This window comes from Oncorhynchus mykiss, chromosome 11, assembly GCF_057628025.1.
Source record: "Oncorhynchus mykiss isolate SJ-2025 chromosome 11, ASM5762802v1, whole genome shotgun sequence".
In the NCBI taxonomy this organism is placed as follows: domain Eukaryota; kingdom Metazoa; phylum Chordata; class Actinopteri; order Salmoniformes; family Salmonidae; genus Oncorhynchus; species Oncorhynchus mykiss.
In genome coordinates this window covers 82405321-82427500 of record NC_143032.1, presented here as the reverse complement: position 1 = coordinate 82427500, position 22180 = coordinate 82405321, and the positions used below count along the sequence as shown (strand labels likewise).

At 46.7% G+C, this 22180-nt stretch overlaps 1 protein-coding gene across 1 annotated transcript in view; it reads right to left on the bottom strand.

Annotated features, from left to right (window-relative positions):
• The window catches only part of LOC110536471 (interferon-induced GTP-binding protein MxB), a 17476-nt gene extending 365 nt beyond the window's left edge, over positions 1–17111 (bottom strand). Inside the window, exons 1-14 of the mRNA XM_090191248.1 lie at positions 17033–17111; positions 16085–16141; positions 15226–15407; positions 14826–14960; positions 14460–14614; positions 13763–13901; positions 13412–13610; positions 8806–8884; positions 8561–8683; positions 4611–4743; positions 4039–4197; positions 2150–2226; positions 1008–1205; positions 1–219 (exon numbers count right to left, since the gene is read on the bottom strand). The exon at positions 1–219 is cut by the window's left edge and continues 365 nt beyond it. Coding sequence (XP_090047374.1) covers positions 1–219; positions 1008–1205; positions 2150–2226; positions 4039–4197; positions 4611–4743; positions 8561–8683; positions 8806–8884; positions 13412–13610; positions 13763–13901; positions 14460–14614; positions 14826–14960; positions 15226–15407; positions 16085–16110 — 1824 coding nt within the window. The 5' untranslated portion in view covers positions 16111–16141; positions 17033–17111. The remainder of the gene's footprint in view (positions 220–1007; positions 1206–2149; positions 2227–4038; positions 4198–4610; positions 4744–8560; positions 8684–8805; positions 8885–13411; positions 13611–13762; positions 13902–14459; positions 14615–14825; positions 14961–15225; positions 15408–16084; positions 16142–17032) is intronic.
• Between the last annotated feature and the right edge of the window lie 5069 nt (positions 17112–22180).

The window sequence follows — 22180 nt, the reverse complement described above, 5'->3', positions numbered from 1 at the left end:
TAGGCTACTGATCTTGTCATTGGCCAGTCCAAGACGCTCCACACGGGACCGTAAGGCTGATCTTCTTCGGCCAATCTCTGATTCCTCCGTCAGCATCTCGTCCAAGTCATCGCTGTTCAGCAGGCCTAACATTTTACTGCAAAGGATCCTGGCTGACTCCTTCAGGATGAAGTAACGGATCAGCATGGGCACCTGGTCCGCCAGTCGCTGCACCACGATCTGAGAGAGAGGTAGGCAGGAGGGGAGAGGAAAATAAAGTTTAAGTGAGACCTGGAGTGAGGACTGACAATTCTCTGTTTTTTCGGGGCTAATCTCGTGGCCAGACTACGTAAACATGAATGGTACCATAGGTCCATAGCCGTATACTATTGATCAAAAAGCAGCAATAGTTCCAGTGCTTGTTTTTTTTTTCATCACTGGTTATTTAGACAAATCACGATTTCACAGACGTTAGCATTTGTTTTTTCATTTCGGGAAGGAGTAGGGGTCATTCGGCTCGTAAATGTCCCGTAATTTATAAAGAGAGAGATGATGGAGCGCCTCAATCACTGCATCGCTTCTCTTAACGCGTTTGGACTCAGAACTTCATTGAGCAGTTGACCAATTACGTGAGACTTTTAGTTCTGGGTTAACCAAGATTGTCAGAACTAGCGTGTTAACTTTAGAGCTAGCAATCAGTTGTTGGGGATGTTAGGGGTTAATTTGTGACGATGGGTATTTTAACCACTAAAGTTAAAGGGATACTGTGAAATTCTGGACATTAAGCCGTTTTTCTATTTATCCAGTCAGATTAACTGGAGTTGGCGCAATAACTGTTAGATGCTGCATGATTTTCATCCTGGTATATATCCTTCTGCACGTAGCTAGTGTACTTTATATATCCAAGTTGAAACTCACACACTGGTTGAATCAACGTTGTTTCCACCTCATTTCGAGGAAATGACGTTGAACCAACGTGGAATAGACGTTTGAATTGACGTCTGTGCCCAGTTGGCAGTGCATTCTACCTCATAGTATGCCTTGAGCAGCTCAGGGTATTTGCTCCTGGTGTCGTAACCGGAGCAGTCTGGGGTTTCCTCCTCAGGATTCAATGTTTGAAAGAAGATATCATCCTGTGTGTAGACCTGCATCTCCATTTGAAACTGCTCCTCGATCCTCTTCATCACTATGTTTGACTGCCATTCCTGGATGTTTTCAATGTTTTTCTATGAGTTCAAACAAAGAGTAAGTGCTCTATTCAGTCTGCATTGTGGATGTTCAGCTCTATTCAGTCTGTATTGTGGATGTTCAGCTCTATTCAATCTGTATTGTGGATGTTCAGCTCTATTCAATCTGTATTGTGGATGTTCAGCTCGATTCAATCTGTATTGTGGATGTTCAGCTCGATTCAATCTGTATTGTGGATGTTCAGCTCTATTCAATCTGTATTGTGAATGTTCAGCTCTATTCAATCTGTATTGTGGATGTTCAGCTCTATTCAATCTGTATTGTGGATGTTCAGCTCTATTCAATCTGTAATTGCCATTTAAATACATTCTCCGATTGACCTGACGTATTCACCGTTTACCATGGATGCAGCCTCCGCCGAACGCCTGAACCATGCCTTTAAATTTCAATGGACCTATAGCGCCGAACTTCAGCGATACGCTATAGCCAGCGATACGCTATAGCCAGCGATACGCTATAGCCAGCGATACGCTATAGCCAGCGATACGCTATAGCCAGCGATACGCTATAGCCAGCGATACGGGTTAAATTAAGCCCTAAATTACCACGAGGACAAAAACAACTAACTTTGGTTGCAGGGAGGCATTGTAAAACTGTTATTGTTTCAGAGACAGATTCAGATCCAAGTATCTTGTGGTGGGTTTATTTTGAACATTTTAGGCTACAAAATAACCCATATGTAAGCGTAATTCTTCATCAAAAGTATATATATATATATTTTGTTGTTGCTTTATCTCATGTATTCCTGCCTGCTAGAACATCAACCTCATATCAAAACACAGAATACAGTGTAAATGTATTTAATGTAAAACAGACAAACATTTAAAACAACTGGGTGCGATACTTAAAATTAGACGGCATAATTTGTGTAAATAAAACATATGTTTTAACGGTCTTGTTAACAAATGATTATGGCCATTACCATTGAGACGTGCTGAAGATAAGGAAAATTCTCGAAGCTGACTTTGGACAAATTAACAAATTGTGTATGCACCATTTCTGAAAAACATAAAGGAATGCATTTGTTAATGGAATAGACAAAATGTAACGTAACATTATTTTCGATTGACCTTTTAGTTGTAGCTGATTCACCAAAACTTCCTTTCCTGAGTGCTTAATAAGCATGTTTGTCTTGTCAGAAGTTCCACAGAGCCCCCCATACACGATGCATCAGAGCCCCCCCCATACACGATGCATCAGAGCCCCCCCCCATACACGATGCATCAGAGCCCCCCCATACACGATGCATCAGAGCCCCCCCCATACACGATGCATCAGAGCCCCCCCCATACACGATGCATCAGAGCCCCCCCCCATACACGATGCATCAGAGCCCCCCCATACACGATGCATCAGAGCCCCCCCCATACACGATGCATCAGAGCCCCCCCATACACGATGCATCAGAGCCCCCCCCATACACAATGCATCAGAGCCCCCCCCCCCCATACACAATGCATCAGAGCCCCCCCATACACGATAAATCAGAGCCCCCCCCATACACGATGCATCAGAGCCCCCCCCATACACGATGCATCAGAGCCCCCCCCCCCCCCATACACGATGCATCAGAGCCCCCCCCATACACAATGCATCAGAGCCCCCCCCCCCCACATACACAATGCATCAGAGCCCCCCCATACACGATGCATCAGAGCCCCCCCCATACACGATAAATCAGAGCCCCCCCCCCCCATACACGATAAATCAGAGCCCCCCCCATACACAATGCATCAGAGCCCCCCCATACACGATGCATCAGAGCCCCCCCCCATACACAATACATCAGAGCCCCCCCCATACACGATGCATCAGAGCCCCCCCCCCATACACAATGCATCAGAGCCCCCCCCCATACACAATGCATCAGAGCCCCCCCATACACGATGCATCAGAGCCCCCCCCCCATACACGATAAATCAGAGCCCCCCCCCCATACACAATGCATCAGAGCCCCCCCCCCATACACAATGCATCAGAGCCCCCCATACACAATGCATCAGAGCCCCCCCATACACAATGCATCAGAGCCCCCCCCCATACACGATGCATCAGAGCCCCCCCCCCCCCCATACACGATGCATCAGAGCCCCCCCATACACAATGCATCAGAGCCCCCCCCCCCCCCCATACACAATGCATCAGAGCCCCCCCATACACAATGCATCAGAGCCCCCCCCCCCCCCATACACAATGCATCAGAGCCCCCCCATACACGATAAATCAGAGCCCCCCCCATACACGATGCATCAGAGCCCCCCCCATACACAATGCATCAGAGCCCCCCCCCCCCCCATACACAATGCATCAGAGCCCCCCCATACACGATAAATCAGAGCCCCCCCCCCCCATACACAATGCATCAGAGCCCCCCCATACACGATAAATCAGAGCCCCCCCCATACACGATGCATCAGAACCTCCCCCCCCCCATACACGATAAATCAGAGCCCCCCCCATACACGATGCATCAGAGCCCCCTCCCCCATACACAATGCATCAGGGCCCCCATACATGATGCATCAGAGCCCCCCATACACAATGCATCAGAGCCCCCCCCCCCCATACACGATGCATCAGAGGCCCCCCATACACAATGCATCAGAGCCCCCCCCCCCCATACACAATGCATCAGAGCCCCCCCCCCCCATACACAATGCATCAGAGCCCCCCATACACGATGCACAGAGCCCCCCCCCCCCATACACGATGCATCACAACAATACATTTCACAGGTGCAATGAAGGGACTTTCAGAAATTGCAATGCACTATGGGACATCACATGGAATCTAGGGCTTCTGGTTAGTTACCTCTGATTTTCTGGAGTGTCATCATAGCTGGTTCCCTAAGTTTAGCCACTAGTCTTTGAACAACGCGTTTAAATTCCATGTAGTTAGTGAATCCTGGCAGCTCACTTCCCCTGTGCTTCAGATCATATTCATCCACCACTTGTTGCACTACTTCGTGGTCTAAATGGAGAGAAAAAATACAGAGATTTAGAGAAATTGTTAAATGTTAATAATTTTGGAAAATATAATCGATTATAATTACTTTTTGTATGACGTTACTATTAGTATAATAACAATAATATTGTGATTGATTAATTCTGTTGTACACAGTGGTGTAGTAGAGGGTAAATGCCTGTAGGTGGCGTTTCGCAGAAAAATGCTTTGAAAATACAAGGGACGTTTTTTTTTTTTCTTCACCGCGAACAGCGATCAATGTTTACTCACCAATTTATTGTTGTGCATCTTACTGGTTGTGTGTCTTACACAGTTAACAGTACTAGTGTACATGTCTGTGTACGTGTACTGTAGTATCAGTACAAGTTATGGATATAGACATGTTGAGCTGTAGCCTGTCTATTCAAAAGTGTACCTACAATCTGGCTTGGCGTTTTGAAGACTTTTCATCCAATCTGCAAATTCACTTCGCATGAGGACAAATAGATTTTCCTCGACAGTATTATCCCCGGTGGACAGACGAGTAATCTTCTCATTGAACTCTGTTATGATCTGAAGGGAGAAAAATAACATAAACAACTTCTGACTCCTCTGTAGTTCACATGATAATCCTCTTTTAAAGAACTAAAGTTAGTTATAGTATTACTTTTAGTAGCAAAGTTTATTAATTTTTTTATTTAAACTTGATTTAACTAGGCAATTCAGTTAAAGAACAAATTCTTATTTACAATGACATCCTACCAAAAGTCAAAAGACCTCCTGCGGGGACGGGGGCTGGGATTAAAAAATATATATATATATGTGTAAAACTCTAGGACAAAACACACATCATGACGAGAGAGATTACACAACATTACATAAAGAGAGACCTAAAACAACAACATAGCAAGGCAGCAACACATGACAACACAGCATGGTAGCAACACAACATCACAACAGCATGGTAGCAACACAACATCACAACAACATGGTAGCCGCACAACATCACAACAACATGGTAGCCGCACAACAACATGGTAGCCGCACAACATCACGACAACATGGTAGCCGCACAACATCACAACAACATGGTAGCCGCACAACATCACAACAACATGGTAGCCACACAACATCACAACAACATGGTAGCCGCACAACATCACAACAACATGGTAGCCGCACAACAACATGGTAGCCGCACAACATCACAACAACATGGTAGCCGCACAACATCACAACAACATGGTAGCCGCACAACATCACAACAACATGGTAGCCGCACAACAACATGGTAGCCGCACAATATCACAACAACATGGTAGCCGCACAACATCACAACAACATGGTAGCCGCACAACATCACAACAACATGGTAGCCACACAACATCACAACAACATGGTAGCCGCACAACATCACAACAACATGGTAGCCGCACAACATCACAACAACATGGTAGCCGCACAGCATCACAACAACATGGTAGCCGCACAACATCACAACAACATGGTAGCCGCACAAAACATGGTACAATGTAATGTTTTAAATTTGAGCAATAATATTGACAACGTTGTGTTATTTGTATGGAGAAAAAAATACTTTACTCCTACTAATGGTGTGTTTGGATCCTTTTCTGAGGAACTCGTAGTTGGTGAAGGCATACGAGTGCTTTTGAAGTCGGAAAAACAATGAAACCAAAGAGATTTTAACTAGATTTGAGCTAGATGCCTAAACTAGCTAACATTGGTAATAATATTAGTTTCCTAGGAACGCGAAGCGAGGCGGCCATCTCTGTCGGCGCCGGAAGAGGCGCCGACAGAGATGAATTGGTCCACTCACACAGACAGCATCGTGAAGAAGGCGCAGCAGCGCCTCTTCAACCTCAGGAGGCTGAAGAAATTCGGCTTGTCACCAAAAGCACTCACAAACTTCTACAGATGCACAATCGAGAGCATCCTGGCGGGCTGTATCACCGCCTGGTATGGCAACTGCACCGCCCTCAACCGTAAGGCTCTCCAGAGGGTAGTGAGGTCTGCACAACGCATCACCGGGGGCAAACTACCTGCCCTCCAGGACACCTACACCACCCGATGTCACAGGAAGGCCATAAAGATCATCAAGGACATCAACCACCCGAGCCACTGCCTGTTCACCCCGCTATCATCCAGAAGGCGAGGTCAGTACAGGTGCATCAAAGCTGGGACCGAGAGACTGAAAAACAGCTTCTATCTCAAGGCCATCAGACTGTTAAACAGCCACCACTAACATTGAGTGGCTGCTGCCAACACACTGACACTGACTCAACTCCAGCCACTTTAATAATGGGAATTGATGGGAAATGATGTAAATATATCACTAGCCACTTTAAACAATGCTACCTTATATAATGTTACTTACCCTACATTATTCATCTCATATGCATACGTATATACTGTACTCTATATCATCGACTGTATCCTTATGTAATACATGTATCACTAGCCACTTTAAACTATGCCACTTTGTTTACATACTCATCTCATTTGTACATACTGTACTCGATACCATCTACTGTATCTTGCCTATGCTGCTCTGTACCATCACTCATTCATATATCCTTATGTACATATTCTTTATCCCCTTACACTGTGTACAAGACAGTAGTTTTGGAATTGTTAGTTAGATTACTTGTTATTACTGCATTGTCGGAACTAGAAGCACAAGCATTTCGCTACACTCGCATTAACATCTGCTAACCATGTGTATGTGACAAATAAAATTTGATTTGCTTATGTTGACATTGGGTCAAACTAGATACATTGTCCATATTATTGGGGTTGTCAATATTGTAACGACTCTGGGTTTATAGGTCGGAAATCGGCATGCTTTTGCGGCACAGTCGATAGCGCACCGGACCTCGGGCTCGAATGTCAAGGTTTCGAGACCTGCTCCCTGCTGTTTCATTACATTGGTGTCAGAAGTGATCGGACCTCGCATCCACGACAGTGCGTGTGCTTGGCCGGCGCGTTCCTGTAAGACGTAGACTCGCAAGCTAGCGCGAGGACGCGCTCTTTGAAACGACCCTGGGTTTATAAGCGCGGAAATCGACTCTGCGGCACAGTCGATAGCTCGAAGGTCGAGGGTTCGAGACCTGCTCCCTGCTGTTTCATTACAATATGTTTTACCATCTTTTGGTCGGAAAGGTGAGTGATGAAACATAAACAACGCGCAAACTCGGTATAATCATTCTGGTCCGAGTTTTCCATTTCGAACTCGGAGGATCATTCTAGTAGCTATTTCTAACTCGTATCTCAGAGTTTCCGATAGCATCCTAACGCATCAGCAATTGATGTGTAAACCAACGTGTTTCATTTGCTAAGCGTCCTTGTGAGAGTAACGCAAAATTAACATAAGTAAGACACAACTTTCCATAGAAAATAATATTGTAATATAAGGTGTTTATTTTATTGAACAAGTAATTTTTACTGGACCCCTACACTGCTCATAAGGGTTTTATATCTTTGTTATCTGTTATATTACTGTTTACTCCTGAAGAATCAATGGGCACCATTGGATTGGTTGAAATTGAACTGACCATTGAACAGTAGGAAATATACCAGATGTGCTTTATGTTAGTTAACATAGACTTAACATTTGGAAGACGGGGAAAAAATATGTATATTTATTATGATGTCATAGTATAGGTGGAGACGGGGAAAAAACATGTATATTTATGATGTCATAGTATAGGTGGAGACAGGAAAAAATATGTATATTTATGATGTCATAGTATAGGTGGAGACGGGGAAAAATATGTATATTTATGATGTCATAGTATAGGTGGAGACAGGAAAAAATATGTATATTTATGATGTCATAGTATAGGTTGAGACGGGGAAAAATATGTATATTTATGATGTCATAGTATAGGTGGAGACAGGAAAAAATATGTATATTTATGATGTCATAGTATAGGTGGAGACGGGGAAAAATATGTATATTTATGATGTCATAGTATAGGTGGAGACAGGAAAAAATATGTATATTTATGATGTCATAGTATAGGTGGAGATGGGGAAAAAACATGTATATTTATGATGTCATAGTATAGGTGGAGACAGGAAAAAATATGTATATTTATGATGTCATAGTATAGGTGGAGACAGGAAAAAATATGTATATTTATGATGTCATAGTATAGGTGGAGACGGGGAAAAATATGTATATTTATGATGTCATAGTATAGGTGGAGACGGGGAAAAATATGTATATTTATGATGTCATAGTATAGGTGGAGACAGGAAAAAATATGTATATTTATGATGTCATAGTATAGGTGAAGAATATTGCACAGAAAATAATCTTCCAAAGTTGATACAGGTGAAAGACAGAGAAAGGTGAATGGTTACTTACGCCAATGAGGAACTCCTTCCTTTCTGCCAGGTCTGACGGAGGCCCACCCTCACACTCTACCAACGCCTTCCTCACGTTCCACAGCTGCTTTTTAATCTGATTGGACATATCTGGTAGGGATTTCTGACCAAAAAACAAACAAATACACAACTTAAACAGGCTGTCAGACACCAGACCTGGGGTGTACATGAGGCATACGGTAAAGGACAGATGATCGAATGATAATAGCACGTGGCTGGACTAACTTTGATGTGGCTGACCAGGGTATAGGTTAGCTTTGTGGCTAGGTGCTTGGTGGTTGCCCTTTCCTCAAGCAGGAGGGATCTTGATACATTGAAAAGGAGAGGAATTGAATTAACACATTTTAAAGTGTTACAAAAATGTAGTCACAATAATATGTCAACATGTACAGTTAGGTCCACAATTATTGGCACCCTTGATAAATATGAGCAAAATAGGCTTTATAAAGTATATAATTCAAATACTGAGCTATGTTGTATGCTAAAAATAATGAAAAATTATATTATTTATACTAACCCAATTGCTCAAAAAAAATATATTTTGTTTAATAAGTAAAAACATGTTTTTCAAAATTACTGGCACCCCTGTTTTCAATACCTCACCTTGCCAGGATAATGGCACTGAGCCTTTTTCTCAAATGTTTTTTGAGAATGGAGAACTGATTAGGAGGGGTCTTAGACCATTCCTCCATGCAGAATCCTTCCTTGATATCCTTCATCTGCACTTATAGACTGTCACGCCCTGACCATAGTTTACTTTGTATTTTCTATGTTTTGATTGGTCAGGGTGTGATCTGAGTGGGCATTCTATGTTACATGTCTAGTTTGTCTAGTTCTATGTTCGGCCTGATATGGTTCTCAATCAGAGGCAGGTGTTTGTCATTGTCTCTGATTGGGAACCATATTTAGGTAGCCTGGGTTTCACTGTGTGTTTGTGGGTGATTGTTCCTGTCTATGTGTTTTTTCACCAGATAGGCTGTTTTAGGTTTTCGTTACGTTCATCACGTTCTTTATTTTGTAGTGTTTGCATTGATTCGTGTTTTACGTTTGTTCATTAAAACATGGATCGCAATCTACACGCTGCATTTTGGTCCGACTCTCCCTCACATACAGAAAACCGTTACAGAATCACCCACCACAAAAGGACCAAGCAGCGTGTCAACAGGCAGGAGCAGCGCGAGGAGATGCGCAATAAGGATTTCTGGACATGGGAGGAAATCCTCGACGGGAGAGGACCCTGGGCTAAACCAGGGGAGTGTAGCCGCACCAAGGTGCAGCAGGAGAAGGAACAGAGGCAGCAGCAGGAGCAGCAGCAGCTGCAGTGGGAGAGGCTGCACCACCTGGAGAAATGGACATGGGAGGAAGAACTGGACGGTAAAGGACCCTGGGCTCAGCCTGGAGAATATTGCCGCCCCAAGGAAGAACTGGAGGCTGCGAAAGCTGAGAGGCGCAGATATGAGGAGGCAGCTCGACGTAGCGGATGGAAGCCTGAGAGGCAGCCCCAAAAATTTCTTGGGGGGGGGGGCTAACAGGGAGTATGGCTACGCCAGGTAGGAGACCTGGGCAGACTCCCTGTGCTTACCGGGGGGCTAGAGAGACCGGACAGGCACCGTGTTATGCAGTGGTGCGCACGGTGTCTCCAGTGCGGGTGCATAGCCCGGTGCGGTATATTCCAGCTCCGCGTGTCGGCCGGGCTAGATTGAGCGTCGAGCCTAATGCCATGAAGCCGGCTCTACGCAGCTGGTCCCCAGTGCGTCTCCTTGGGCCGGCTTACATGGCACCAGCCTTGCGCTCGGTGTCTCCGGTTCGCCTGCATAGCCCAGTGCGGGCTATTCCACCTCGCCGCACTGGCAGGGCGACCGTGAGCATTCAACCAGGTAAGGTTGGGCAGGCTCGGTGCTCAAGAGCTCCAGTGCGCCTGCACGGTCCGGTTTTTCCAGTACCACCTCCACACCCCAGCCCTCCGGTAGCAGCTCCCCGCACCAGGCTTCCTGTGCGTGTCCTCGACCCAGTACCACCAGTGCCAGCACCACGCATCAGGCCTCTAGTGCGCCTCGCCTGTCCAGCGCTGTCAGAGCCTTCCTCCTCTCCAGCGCTGTCGGAGTCTCCCGCCTGTTTAGCGCTGTTAGAGCCTTCCTTCTCTACAGCGCTGCCGGAGTCTCCCGCCTGTTCAGAACTGCCAGTTAGCATAGAACTGCCAGTTAGCATAGAGCTGCCAGTTAGCATAGAGCTGCCAGTTAGCATAGAGCTGCCAGTCTGCAAGGAGCTGCCAGTCTGCAAGGAGCTGCCAGTCTGCAAGGAGCTGCCAGTCTGCAAGGAGCCGCCAGAGCTGCCTGTCTGCAGGATGCCGCCAAAGCTGCCAGTCTGCAAGGAGCCGCCAGAGCTGCCAGTCTGCAAGGAGCCGCCAGAGCTGCCAGTTAGCATGGAGCAGCCAGGGCCGCCAGTCAGTATGGAGCAGCCAGGGCCGCCAGTCAGCATGGAGCAGCCAGGGCCGCCAGTCAGCATGGAGCAGCCAGGGCCGCCAGTCAGCATGGAGCAGCCAGGGCCGCCAGTCAGCATGGAGCAGCCAGTCAGCATGGAGCAGCCAGTCAGCATGGAGCAGCCAGAGCAGCCAGTCAGCATGGAGCAGCCAGAGCTGCCAGTCAGCATGGAGCAGCCAGTCAGCATGGAGCAGCCAGGGCCGCCAGTCAGCATGGAGCAGCCAGGGCCGCCAGTCAGCATGGAGCAGCCAGGGCCGCCAGTCAGCATGGAGCAGCCAGTCAGCATGGAGCAGCCAGATCTGCCAGTCGACCAGACTCTTCCAGATCTGCCAGTCGACCAGACTCTTCCAGATCTGCCAGTCGTCCAGACTCTTCCAGATCTGCCAGTCGTCCAGACTCTTCCAGATCTGCCAGTCGTCCAGACTCTTCCAGATCTGCCAGTCGTCCAGACTCTTCCAGATCTGCCAGTCGTCCAGACTCTTCCAGATCTGCCAGTCGTCCAGACTCTTCCAGATCTGCCAGTCGTCCAGACTCTTCCAGATCTGCCAGTCGACCAGACTCTTCCAGATCTGCCAGTCGACCAGACTCTTCCAGATCTGCCAGTCGACCAGACTCTTCCAGATCTGCCAGTCGACCAGACTCTTCCAGATCTGCCAGTCGTCCAGACTCTCTCAGATCTGCCAGTCGTCCAGATTCTCCCAGATCCGCCAGTCGTCCAGATTCTCCCAGATCCGCCAGTCGTCCAGATTCTCCCAGATCCGCCAGTCGACCAGATTCTCCCAGATCCGCCAGTCGACCAGATTCTCCCAGATCCGCCAGTCGACCAGATTCTCCCAGATCCGCCAGTCGACCAGATTCTTCCAGATCTGCTAGTCGACCAGGATCTGCTGAAACCGCCAGCCAGCCAGGTTCTGGTAGTTTCTACTACCTGCCTGGGCTTCTTCTCAGTGCTGAGCTTCTTCTCAGTGCTGAGCTTCCTCTCAGTGCTGAGCTACCCATCTGTCCCGAGTTACCTCTGTCCCGAGCTGTCCCTCTGTCCCATGTTATCATTGTGGTGGGTAACCTATTTAGGGACATTTAGGAGGGGGATTAAAACTGTCATGGAGTGGGGTCCACGTCCAGCGCCAGAGCCGCCACCGCGGACAGATGCCCACCCAGACCCTCCCCTATAGGTTCAGGTTTTGCGGCCGGAGTCCGCACCTTGGGGGGGGGGTACTGTCACGCCCTGACCATAGTTTACTTTGTATTTTCTATGTTTTGATTGGTCAGGGTGTGATCTGAGTGGGCATTCTATGTTACATGTCTAGTTTGTCTAGTTCTATGTTCGGCCTGATATGGTTCTCAATCAGAGGCAGGTGTTTGTCATTGTCTCTGATTGGGAACCATATTTAGGTAGCCTGGGTTTCACTGTGTGTTTGTGGGTGATTGTTCCTGTCTATGTGTTTTTTCACCAGATAGGCTTTTTTAGGTTTTCGTTACGTTCATCACGTTCTTTATTTTGTAGTGTTTGCATTGATTCGTGTTTTACGTTTGTTCATTAAAACATGGATCGCAATCTACACGCTGCATTTTGGTCCGACTCTCCTTCACATATAGAAAACCGTTACATAGACTGCCCTCTTCAATTCAAACCACAGGATTTCAATGAGGTTCAAGTCAGGAGACTGAGGTGGACATTGCAAAATGTTGATTTTTTTGGGTCAATTAATCATTTCTTTGTGGATTTTGATGTGTCCTTGGGGTTATTGTCTTGCTGAAAGATCCACTTGGGGACAAGATTCAGCCTCCTGGCAGAGGCAGCCAGGTGTCTGGCCAAAATGTCCTGGTACTTGGTAAAGTTCATGATGCCGTTGACCTTAACGTGGGTTTAAGTACCATTGAGACTTGCCGCAAGTGGATCTTCCAGCAAGACAATAAGTTGAAAGTCATGGCTTGCTATTAAAAAGGTTGTAATGGTCAATCATAGCATAATGCATTTGAAAAACAACAACAATTAAAATGTACTTTACAAAACGCTACAGGCGTTAGGTACTATCAAATAAATGCCTTGTACATCTGAGCAGTGATCTGGTACTGGTACTTCCTGTATATAGCTCCACATTGATCTGGTACTTCCTGTATATAGCTCCACATCGATCTGGTACTTCCTGTATATAGCAACATTCTTGTGATTTTATTATATTCCTCGTCTTACTATTTTATTTTGTATTATTATTCTTATTATTATTTTTACACTCTGCATCTTTGGGAAGAGCTCGTAAGCAAGTATTTCAGAGAAAAAAGTCTACACCAGTTGTATATTCGTGGCATGTGCCATTTGTTTTTGTTGTTGATTTCGTTAGAAATTTTACTTGAAGTGCTCGTGATCTTGGAAGAAGTCCAACTCCTCTTCAAGTGCCTGAGCTATGGACATTTTATCATCAATCTGCTTCTGACCACGACATTTCACAATGACGTAGCCCATATTCAGAGGAAGGGTTTTATTGCGGACAATTTCCAACACGTCCTTCTCCGTCCCCTTGTCTATCAGGTCTGGCTTCGTCAGAATGGCTGGAAGACCAAATGAAAGAAATGAAAAGCGTTACAATACGTAGATATCTAAGTGCTTAATTGTGACTATAACCATTTTCATCAACTGTAAAAAAATATATAAAATTGTTTTTAAAAAAGGAAAGAAAACTCATCTTTATCATTTTTTTTACCCAGAGTTCTCGTTCCTTCAGGATCCACTTTTTGCACCATTTTCAGGGCTTCTGTCGTTGCTATGTCATTATAACATGGTATTACCACTAAGTTAATGGTTTTCTTTTTAGAAATGTATTTCATGATTAGACTTTTGATCTGCGGAAAAAAGTAGAAGAGCAGGGAGCCACGTGGTACATTATCATTTCGTGTTACATTATCGTTACGTGATACATTATCATTACGTGTTACATTAGCGTTATTTGGTACATTATCGTTTTGTGTTACATCGTCATTACGTGGTACATTATCATTGTGTGTTACATTATCATTACGTGGCACGTTATCATTTTGTGGTACATTATCATTACGTGGTACATTATCATTACGTGGTACATTAGCATTACGTGGTACATTATCAGTACGTGGTACATTATCATTACGTGGTGCATTATCATTACGTGGTACATTATCATTACGTGGTACATTATCATTACGTGGTACATAATCAGAAATAACACTGCTTTCCTTTCCTTCACCTTCTACTAATCATTACCAGGAAACAACAGAAACATGACTCATTTTAAGGTTAATTCACATCTGCATGAAGTTAAACCTCCGTAATCAAAATGGTGGACTGTTATGATGAACTACAGTACGAGATAACCAAGCAAGTCTACTGGACAAACTCCAAAAAGTGATCAACTCGAGACTCACTTGGGCTTCAATGTCCTCTGGTTGTCCTGGTACTGGTACCCTGGCGATCCCAGGCAAGTCGATCAGACTGAGATCACACACTGTGGAAGACTTGATTTTGAGAGTGATCAGATCTTCACATATCCCCACTCCCCTTCCAGCTAACTCGTTCTGAGCTGTTGAATCAATGTGAAAATTGTGATGGAATACATCTGCCTCATGCACAGAAAAACTGTAAAAAAAAAAAAAAACACAAAGGACAAAGGAAAATCCCTGATATCACAATCGTACACTGTGTAAACCAGGATTGGTCAACCATTCTCCCGGAGTGCGACTGAGTGTGCTCCTCAAAGAGGTAGTTTCCGTCCTCGTTTTTACCCATCATACCTTGCTCAACGTGCCTCGCGACTTCTTCTCGGTCATCAAATTCAAAAGTTTTGTTTTTGTATGAGATGACAGCCTTCCACACCACTCCACTGACATAACAGAGTCTGAGTTCCAGTGGACACCTGGTGACGATACCTGGATGGGGAACAAGGCCGTACTAATGACAGATCATGATATGATAATATAACTCTGTCACGTCTAGCCCAAAGAGGTTTTAATGCCCTGACAAGACATACCCCTATCTGACACCTAAAATGATTGGTAGTGTATATTAAATAGTCTCTCAGTGATAAATCATGGCAATTCTAAGAGAACAGTCAACAGGTTATGCTATAGCTTACACACAACAAAAAAAATACTTCACCGTTTGATAATGACATTGTGCCCACATAATACTCACCATTCCCTCTGGGCAGTGCCACCCCAGATAGGGCCTCAAGCACAGAGCTCTTTCCTGAACTCTGGTCTCCAACCACAGCAATGGATGGCAGGGGCAGCTCTTTCTCTATCCCAATGGATCTCAGGTAGTCTATTAATTCAATGAAGGGCCGGACCTTCTTCGCCAACTGGTCTTGGAACATGCTTGGGGTCATGTCGGGTACAAAACGATGACATGTTAAATGGTCAATTCATTTTTTTTAAATATTTTTTTTACATTTTTATTTCACCCCCTTTTTCTCCCCAATTTCGTGGTATCCAATTGTTGTAGTAGCGGGCTCGGGAGAGACGAAGGCTGAATGTCATGCATCCTCCGATACACAACCCAACCAGCCGTACTGCTTCTTAACACAGCGCGCATCCAACCCGGAAGCCAGCCGCACCAATGTGTCGGAGGCTACACCGTGCACCTGGCAACCTTGGCTAGCGCGCACTGCGCCCGGGCCGCCACAGGAGTCGCTGGTGCGCGATGAGACAAGGAGATCCCTACCGACCAATCCCTCCCTAACCCGGACGACGCTAGGCCAATTGTGCGTCGCCCCACGGACCTCCCGGTCGCGGCCGGTTACGACAGAGCCTGGGCGCGAACCCAGGGACTCTGATGGCCCTTAACCACTGCGCCACCCGGGAGACCCAAATAGTTAATTTGTTGATTAGACTAATGTATGGCTAAATTGATTGAAAATGCAGCCGATGTAAAACTATTGTGGTACAGATCCATTTTTTATTATTGCGCTGCGAGACTGCAATAACAGATTGTAAATAGAGGCCAGTAATGCCTTTGTCATTAAAAACCAAAAACTGAAAGAATGTTGTCCCACCTAGGTCCATCTTCATCATCTGACATTTCTTGTCCTGTCCGGAATCCAAGAGAGGGCCTAAATGAAATACCATTTTAGATTAAATGAAACAACTGTTTCATTAAATGTTTTCTCTAGATAGATAGATAGATAGATAGATAGATAGATAGATAGATAGATAGATACCCAAGCATATGTCACAGTTCATCAATGTATTTAAGTATACAGAAGTATGTCTGTGATAAATATACTCGAGTATATTTAAAATGATTTAAATTGGAACAATTTTAAATAGATTTAATGCATTTTAATGCTAACTTAATTAGTGTTTTGTTAACATTTATGTATTATAAATGCATAAATTATCTACATTTTGTGTCTTTTACTTTCGGTTTTGTACACCAGCTTCAAACAGCTGAAAATACAATATTTTTCAGATATTGAAAATATATTTTAAAGCGGTTTAGTGTGTACACGGATTCTCTACAACTATACTTGGTTGTTTTGTCACATAAACTAAAATAACGCCAACAAATTCGGAATTTTTTAGAAAATGGCGCAGCGATTTCTGCATAGTGCGTCTTCAAGTGCAATGCCAGTGAACATACAGTATACTTAAAGACCGACAAACAATGCATTAAAAATACCCCTTTAATAAGTGTGTTGAAGTCTAATGATAGTATATGTATAGTATACTTAAGATGTACTAGAAAAGTGAATATCCTATTTAAAGTATATTATATGAATTAGTAGTATTTGTAATATATAAAAATATACTTCCCCCCCCCCCCCCCCCCCCGCTTGGGTAGATAGATTGAAAGAAACTACTTATGAAACTACCTATGCCCAGTTCTGAAGTATAAAATGTAACCTACAACATAACATTTCCATGAATAAAACCGACTTGAATTTGTCTTTAAAATAATCATACCTCGTTTTAAATCGAATCACTTAAGACACTAAACTGACCTCAGTCAAGACGTTATCTTGTGGTTTCTCTTGGGGATACTATGAAAAATGACTTGTTCAATTGCATTTTATAATCCAGGCAGTTCAAAGAGTAATGATATGAAGCATATTAAGTCTAGGTTCAAATTCCTCAGGTCAATGTGACTTTCCATTGGTTTCTAAGGTCCAACTCAGTTAAAATACAGTAAAATCAACATTAAATGTAAATTAAATGGAGAATACATATTCATTTGATTTAATGCTTGTCCTGCAGTGATGAAATATAGGTGTGTTTAGCTTAAACATTCTCAGATTACAATTGGCTCATTTATCCCCCCTCTTCTCCCCTCTAACTATTCCCCAGGTCTTTGCAGTAAATGAAAATGTCTTCTCAGTCACCTTACCTGGTAACATAAATGTAAAATAAAATAAAATATTGATTGATTTACATATGCAGAGTAGGACTATTGGTCGTAGAATTATCTAGGAACAAGGCAGGGGCTTCCCCTATTAGCTTATGTGTTTTGATCATGGAGTATAGCGTTTTGGGGATCAGAGTAATTGACACATACATCATGGCAGCTTGACCTTGTATTAACTTTTGAGTTGATAGAAGAAGCTCCATATTATGGATGTTAGGTACTGTAGTAAAGCTATAATCCTATGAATCTTTATATACAGTATATTGGCCCGACTTTTATGATTTCCTTCGAGGGTTGTTATTGTCATTTGTGAAGACTGAAGAATCAAATCAAATCAAATCAAAATGTGTTAGTCACATGCGGGGGGGGCGGGGGCCGTCAGGAGGTCCAGGATCCAGTTGCAGAGTGAAGTGTTTAGTCCCAGGGTCCTTGATTTTATTGATGAGCTTTGAGGGCACTATGGTGTTGAACGCTGAGCTGTAGTCGATGAACAGCATTCTCACATAGGTGAGTAGGTAGTTACAGAAGTTAAAGACGCAGACAGATGGACAGAAAGAAGACAGTTGGTGAACAAGAGAAGATGATGGGAATAAAGGTGACAACATGAAGACAAATCATTTGAAGATAAAGGGGAGGAGACAAAAATAAAAAAACAGAGTCGGGTTGGGCCGGCAAGCAGTAATGCCATATACCAGTTGTGGTTTATTACTCGAGTCATTCATACTGTGAATTTTTTATAAACTTACAGTTGAAGGTATAATGTTTTTATGGATTTACAATGCTGCTATCTGTCGTTGGACGAATGCTGACTTGCGTCTTTCAAAAGCCACTTTAGAGGGTTGCCAGGGTGATGACGCTTACTGGCGGCCATGTTGGAAGACCACCACATCAATTCTTCTGTCAACAACAGCTGAGTGGCTACCCCAAGCTGTATGACAGGAATGGGAAGTCATTGCCAAAGACCTGGCACAGCAGCTGTGGCACTGTTAAACAAGAATGGAATTGGAGGAGGCACGGATGGTCTCATCCTTCCTGGAGAGGAGCGAACAGGGAGTTGACCTGACCTCCACTCCACATGGACCTGACCTATCTGCCTTTCTTTCCCAATCTGCACCTCTGGTACAGCATGGCACACAGTCCACGGAGGCTCCCGAGGTCAACAGCCAACACGGAGCACGGGGGACAGGCCACTCCGCCAACGCCCTCTATGCCAGTGACACAAGTTAGCATACCTCCATCTAGACAAAGCACCACTCCTTCACCTGAGTTGGAGGCATGCATGGCCACGCAGTCATGGGTGAACAGGTTAGTACAGGAAGGGGCTGAGCACGCACTCTTGTGAGGCCACAATGTTGAGGATCAGCGAAGTGGAGATGTCGTTTCCTATCTTCACCAGCTGGGGGGGGCGGCCCGTCAGGAAGTCCAAGACCCAGTTGCACAGGGCGGGGTTCAGATCCACAGCCTCAAGCTTAATGATGAGCTATGGTGTTGAATGCTGAGCTGTAGTCAATGAACAGCATTGTAAATATGTATTCCTCTTGTCTAGATGGGAAAGGGCAGTGTGATTGCAATTTTTTATAAAATTGAAAAAACATCTGTTTTTCCTTTGCCTTCATGTGGTATTCTGTGTAGATTGATGAGAAAGACAAACAATTTAATTCCTTTTATAGTGAGGCTGTAACGCAACAAAATCTGGAAAAAGTCAAGGGGTCTGAATATTTCCGAATGCAATAGGTGGACATTTATGATTTCCTTTCTCTTTGATGGTACGGCAACTGGTCCGCCCACAACCGTAAGGCTCTCCAGAGGGTAGTGAGGTCTGCTCCGCCCACAACCGTAAGGCTCTCCAGAGGGTAGTGAGGTCTGCTCCGCCCACAACCGTAAGGCTCTCCAGAGGGTAGTGAGGTCTGCTCCGCCCACAACCGTAAGGCTCTCCAGAGGGTAGTGAGGTCTGCTCCGCCCACAACCGTAAGGCTCTCCAGAGGGTAGTGAGGTCTGCTCCGCCCACAACCGTAAGGCTCTCCAGAGGGTAGTGAGGTCTGCTCCGCCCACAACCGTAAGGCTCTCCAGAGGGTAGTGAGGTCTGCTCCGCCCACAACCGTAAGGCTCTCCAGAGGGTAGTGAGGTCTGCTCCGCCCACAACCGTAAGGCTCTCCAGAGGGTAGTGAGGTCTGCTCCGCCCACAACCGTAAGGCTCTCCAGAGGGTAGTGAGGTCTGCTCCGCCCACAACCGTAAGGCTCTCCAGAGGGTAGTGAGGTCTGCTCCGCCCACAACCGTAAGGCTCTCCAGAGGGTAGTGAGGTCTGCTCCGCCCACAACCGTAAGGCTCTCCAGAGGGTAGTGAGGTCTGCTCCGCCCACAACCGTAAGGCTCTCCAGAGGGTAGTGAGGTCTGCTCCGCCCACAACCGTAAGGCTCTCCACAGGGTAGTGAGGTCTGCTCCGCCCACAACCGTAAGGCTCTCCAGAGGGTAGTGAGGTCTGCTCCGCCCACAACCGTAAGGCTCTCCAGAGGGTAGTGAGGTCTGCTCCGCCCACAACCGTAAGGCTCTCCAGAGGGTAGTGAGGTCTGCTCCGCCCACAACCGTAAGGCTCTCCAGAGGGTAGTGAGGTCTGCTCCGCCCACAACCGTAAGGCTCTCCAGAGGGTAGTGAGGTCTGCTCCGCCCACAACCGTAAGGCTCTCCAGAGGGTAGTGAGGTCTGCTCCGCCCACAACCGTAAGGCTCTCCAGAGGGTAGTGAGGTCTGCTCCGCCCACAACCGTAAGGCTCTCCAGAGGGTAGTGAGGTCTGCTCCGCCCACAACCGTAAGGCTCTCCAGAGGGTAGTGAGGTCTGCTCCGCCCACAACCGTAAGGCTCTCCAGAGGGTAGTGAGGTCTGCTCCGCCCACAACCGTAAGGCTCTCCAGAGGGTAGTGAGGTCTGCTCCGCCCACAACCGTAAGGCTCTCCAGAGGGTAGTGAGGTCTGCTCCGCCCACAACCGTAAGGCTCTCCAGAGGGTAGTGAGGTCTGCTCCGCCCACAACCGTAAGGCTCTCCAGAGGGTAGTGAGGTCTGCTCCGCCCACAACCGTAAGGCTCTCCAGAGGGTAGTGAGGTCTGCTCCGCCCACAACCGTAAGGCTCTCCAGAGGGTAGTGAGGTCTGCTCCGCCCACAACCGTAAGGCTCTCCAGAGGGTAGTGAGGTCTGCTCCGCCCACAACCGTAAGGCTCTCCAGAGGGTAGTGAGGTCTGCTCCGCCCACAACCGTAAGGCTCTCCAGAGGGTAGTGAGGTCTGCTCCGCCCACAACCGTAAGGCTCTCCAGAGGGTAGTGAGGTCTGCTCCGCCCATAACCGTAAGGCTCTCCAGAGGGTAGTGAGGTCTGCTCCGCCCACAACCGTAAGGCTCTCCAGAGGGTAGTGAGGTCTGCTCCGCCCACAACCGTAAGGCTCTCCAGAGGGTAGTGAGGTCTGCTCCGCCCATAACCGTAAGGCTCTCCAGAGGGTAGTGAGGTCTGCTCCGCCCACAACCGTAAGGCTCTCCAGAGGGTAGTGAGGTCTGCTCCGCCCACAACCGTAAGGCTCTCCAGAGGGTAGTGAGGTCTGCTCCGCCCACAACCGTAAGGCTCTCCAGAGGGTAGTGAGGTCTGCTCCGCCCATAACCGTAAGGCTCTCCAGAGGGTAGTGAGGTCTGCTCCGCCCATAACCGTAAGGCTCTCCAGAGGGTAGTGAGGTCTGCTCCGCCCACAACCGTAAGGCTCTCCAGAGGGTAGTGAGGTCTGCTCCGCCCACAACCGTAAGGCTCTCCAGAGGGTAGTGAGGTCTGCTCCGCCCATAACCGTAAGGCTCTCCAGAGGGTAGTGAGGTCTGCTCCGCCCACAACCGTAAGGCTCTCCAGAGGGTAGTGAGGTCTGCTCCGCCCACAACCGTAAGGCTCTCCAGAGGGTAGTGAGGTCTGCTCCGCCCATAACCGTAAGGCTCTCCAGAGGGTAGTGAGGTCTGCTCCGCCCACAACCGTAAGGCTCTCCAGAGGGTAGTGAGGTCTGCTCCGCCCACAACCGTAAGGCTCTCCAGAGGGTAGTGAGGTCTGCTCCGCCCACAACCGTAAGGCTCTCCAGAGGGTAGTGAGGTCTGCTCCGCCCATAACCGTAAGGCTCTCCAGAGGGTAGTGAGGTCTGCTCCGCCCACAACCGTAAGGCTCTCCAGAGGGTAGTGAGGTCTGCTCCGCCCATAACCGTAAGGCTCTCCAGAGGGTAGTGAGGTCTGCTCCGCCCACAACCGTAAGGCTCTCCAGAGGGTAGTGAGGTCTGCTCCGCCCACAACCGTAAGGCTCTCCAGAGGGTAGTGAGGTCTGCTCCGCCCATAACCGTAAGGCTCTCCAGAGGGTAGTGAGGTCTGCTCCGCCCACAACCGTAAGGCTCTCCAGAGGGTAGTGAGGTCTGCTCCGCCCACAACCGTAAGGCTCTCCAGAGGGTAGTGAGGTCTGCTCCGCCCACAACCGTAAGGCTCTCCAGAGGGTAGTGAGGTCTGCTCCGCCCATAACCGTAAGGCTCTCCAGAGGGTAGTGAGGTCTGCTCCGCCCATAACCGTAAGGCTCTCCAGAGGGTAGTGAGGTCTGCACAACGCATCACCGTGGGCAAACTACCTGCCCCACCCGATGTCACAGGAAGGCCAAAAAGATAATCAAGGACAACCACCCGAGCCACTGCCTGTTCACCCCGCTATCATCCAGAAGGCGAGGTCAGTACAGGTGCATCAAAGCTGGGACCGA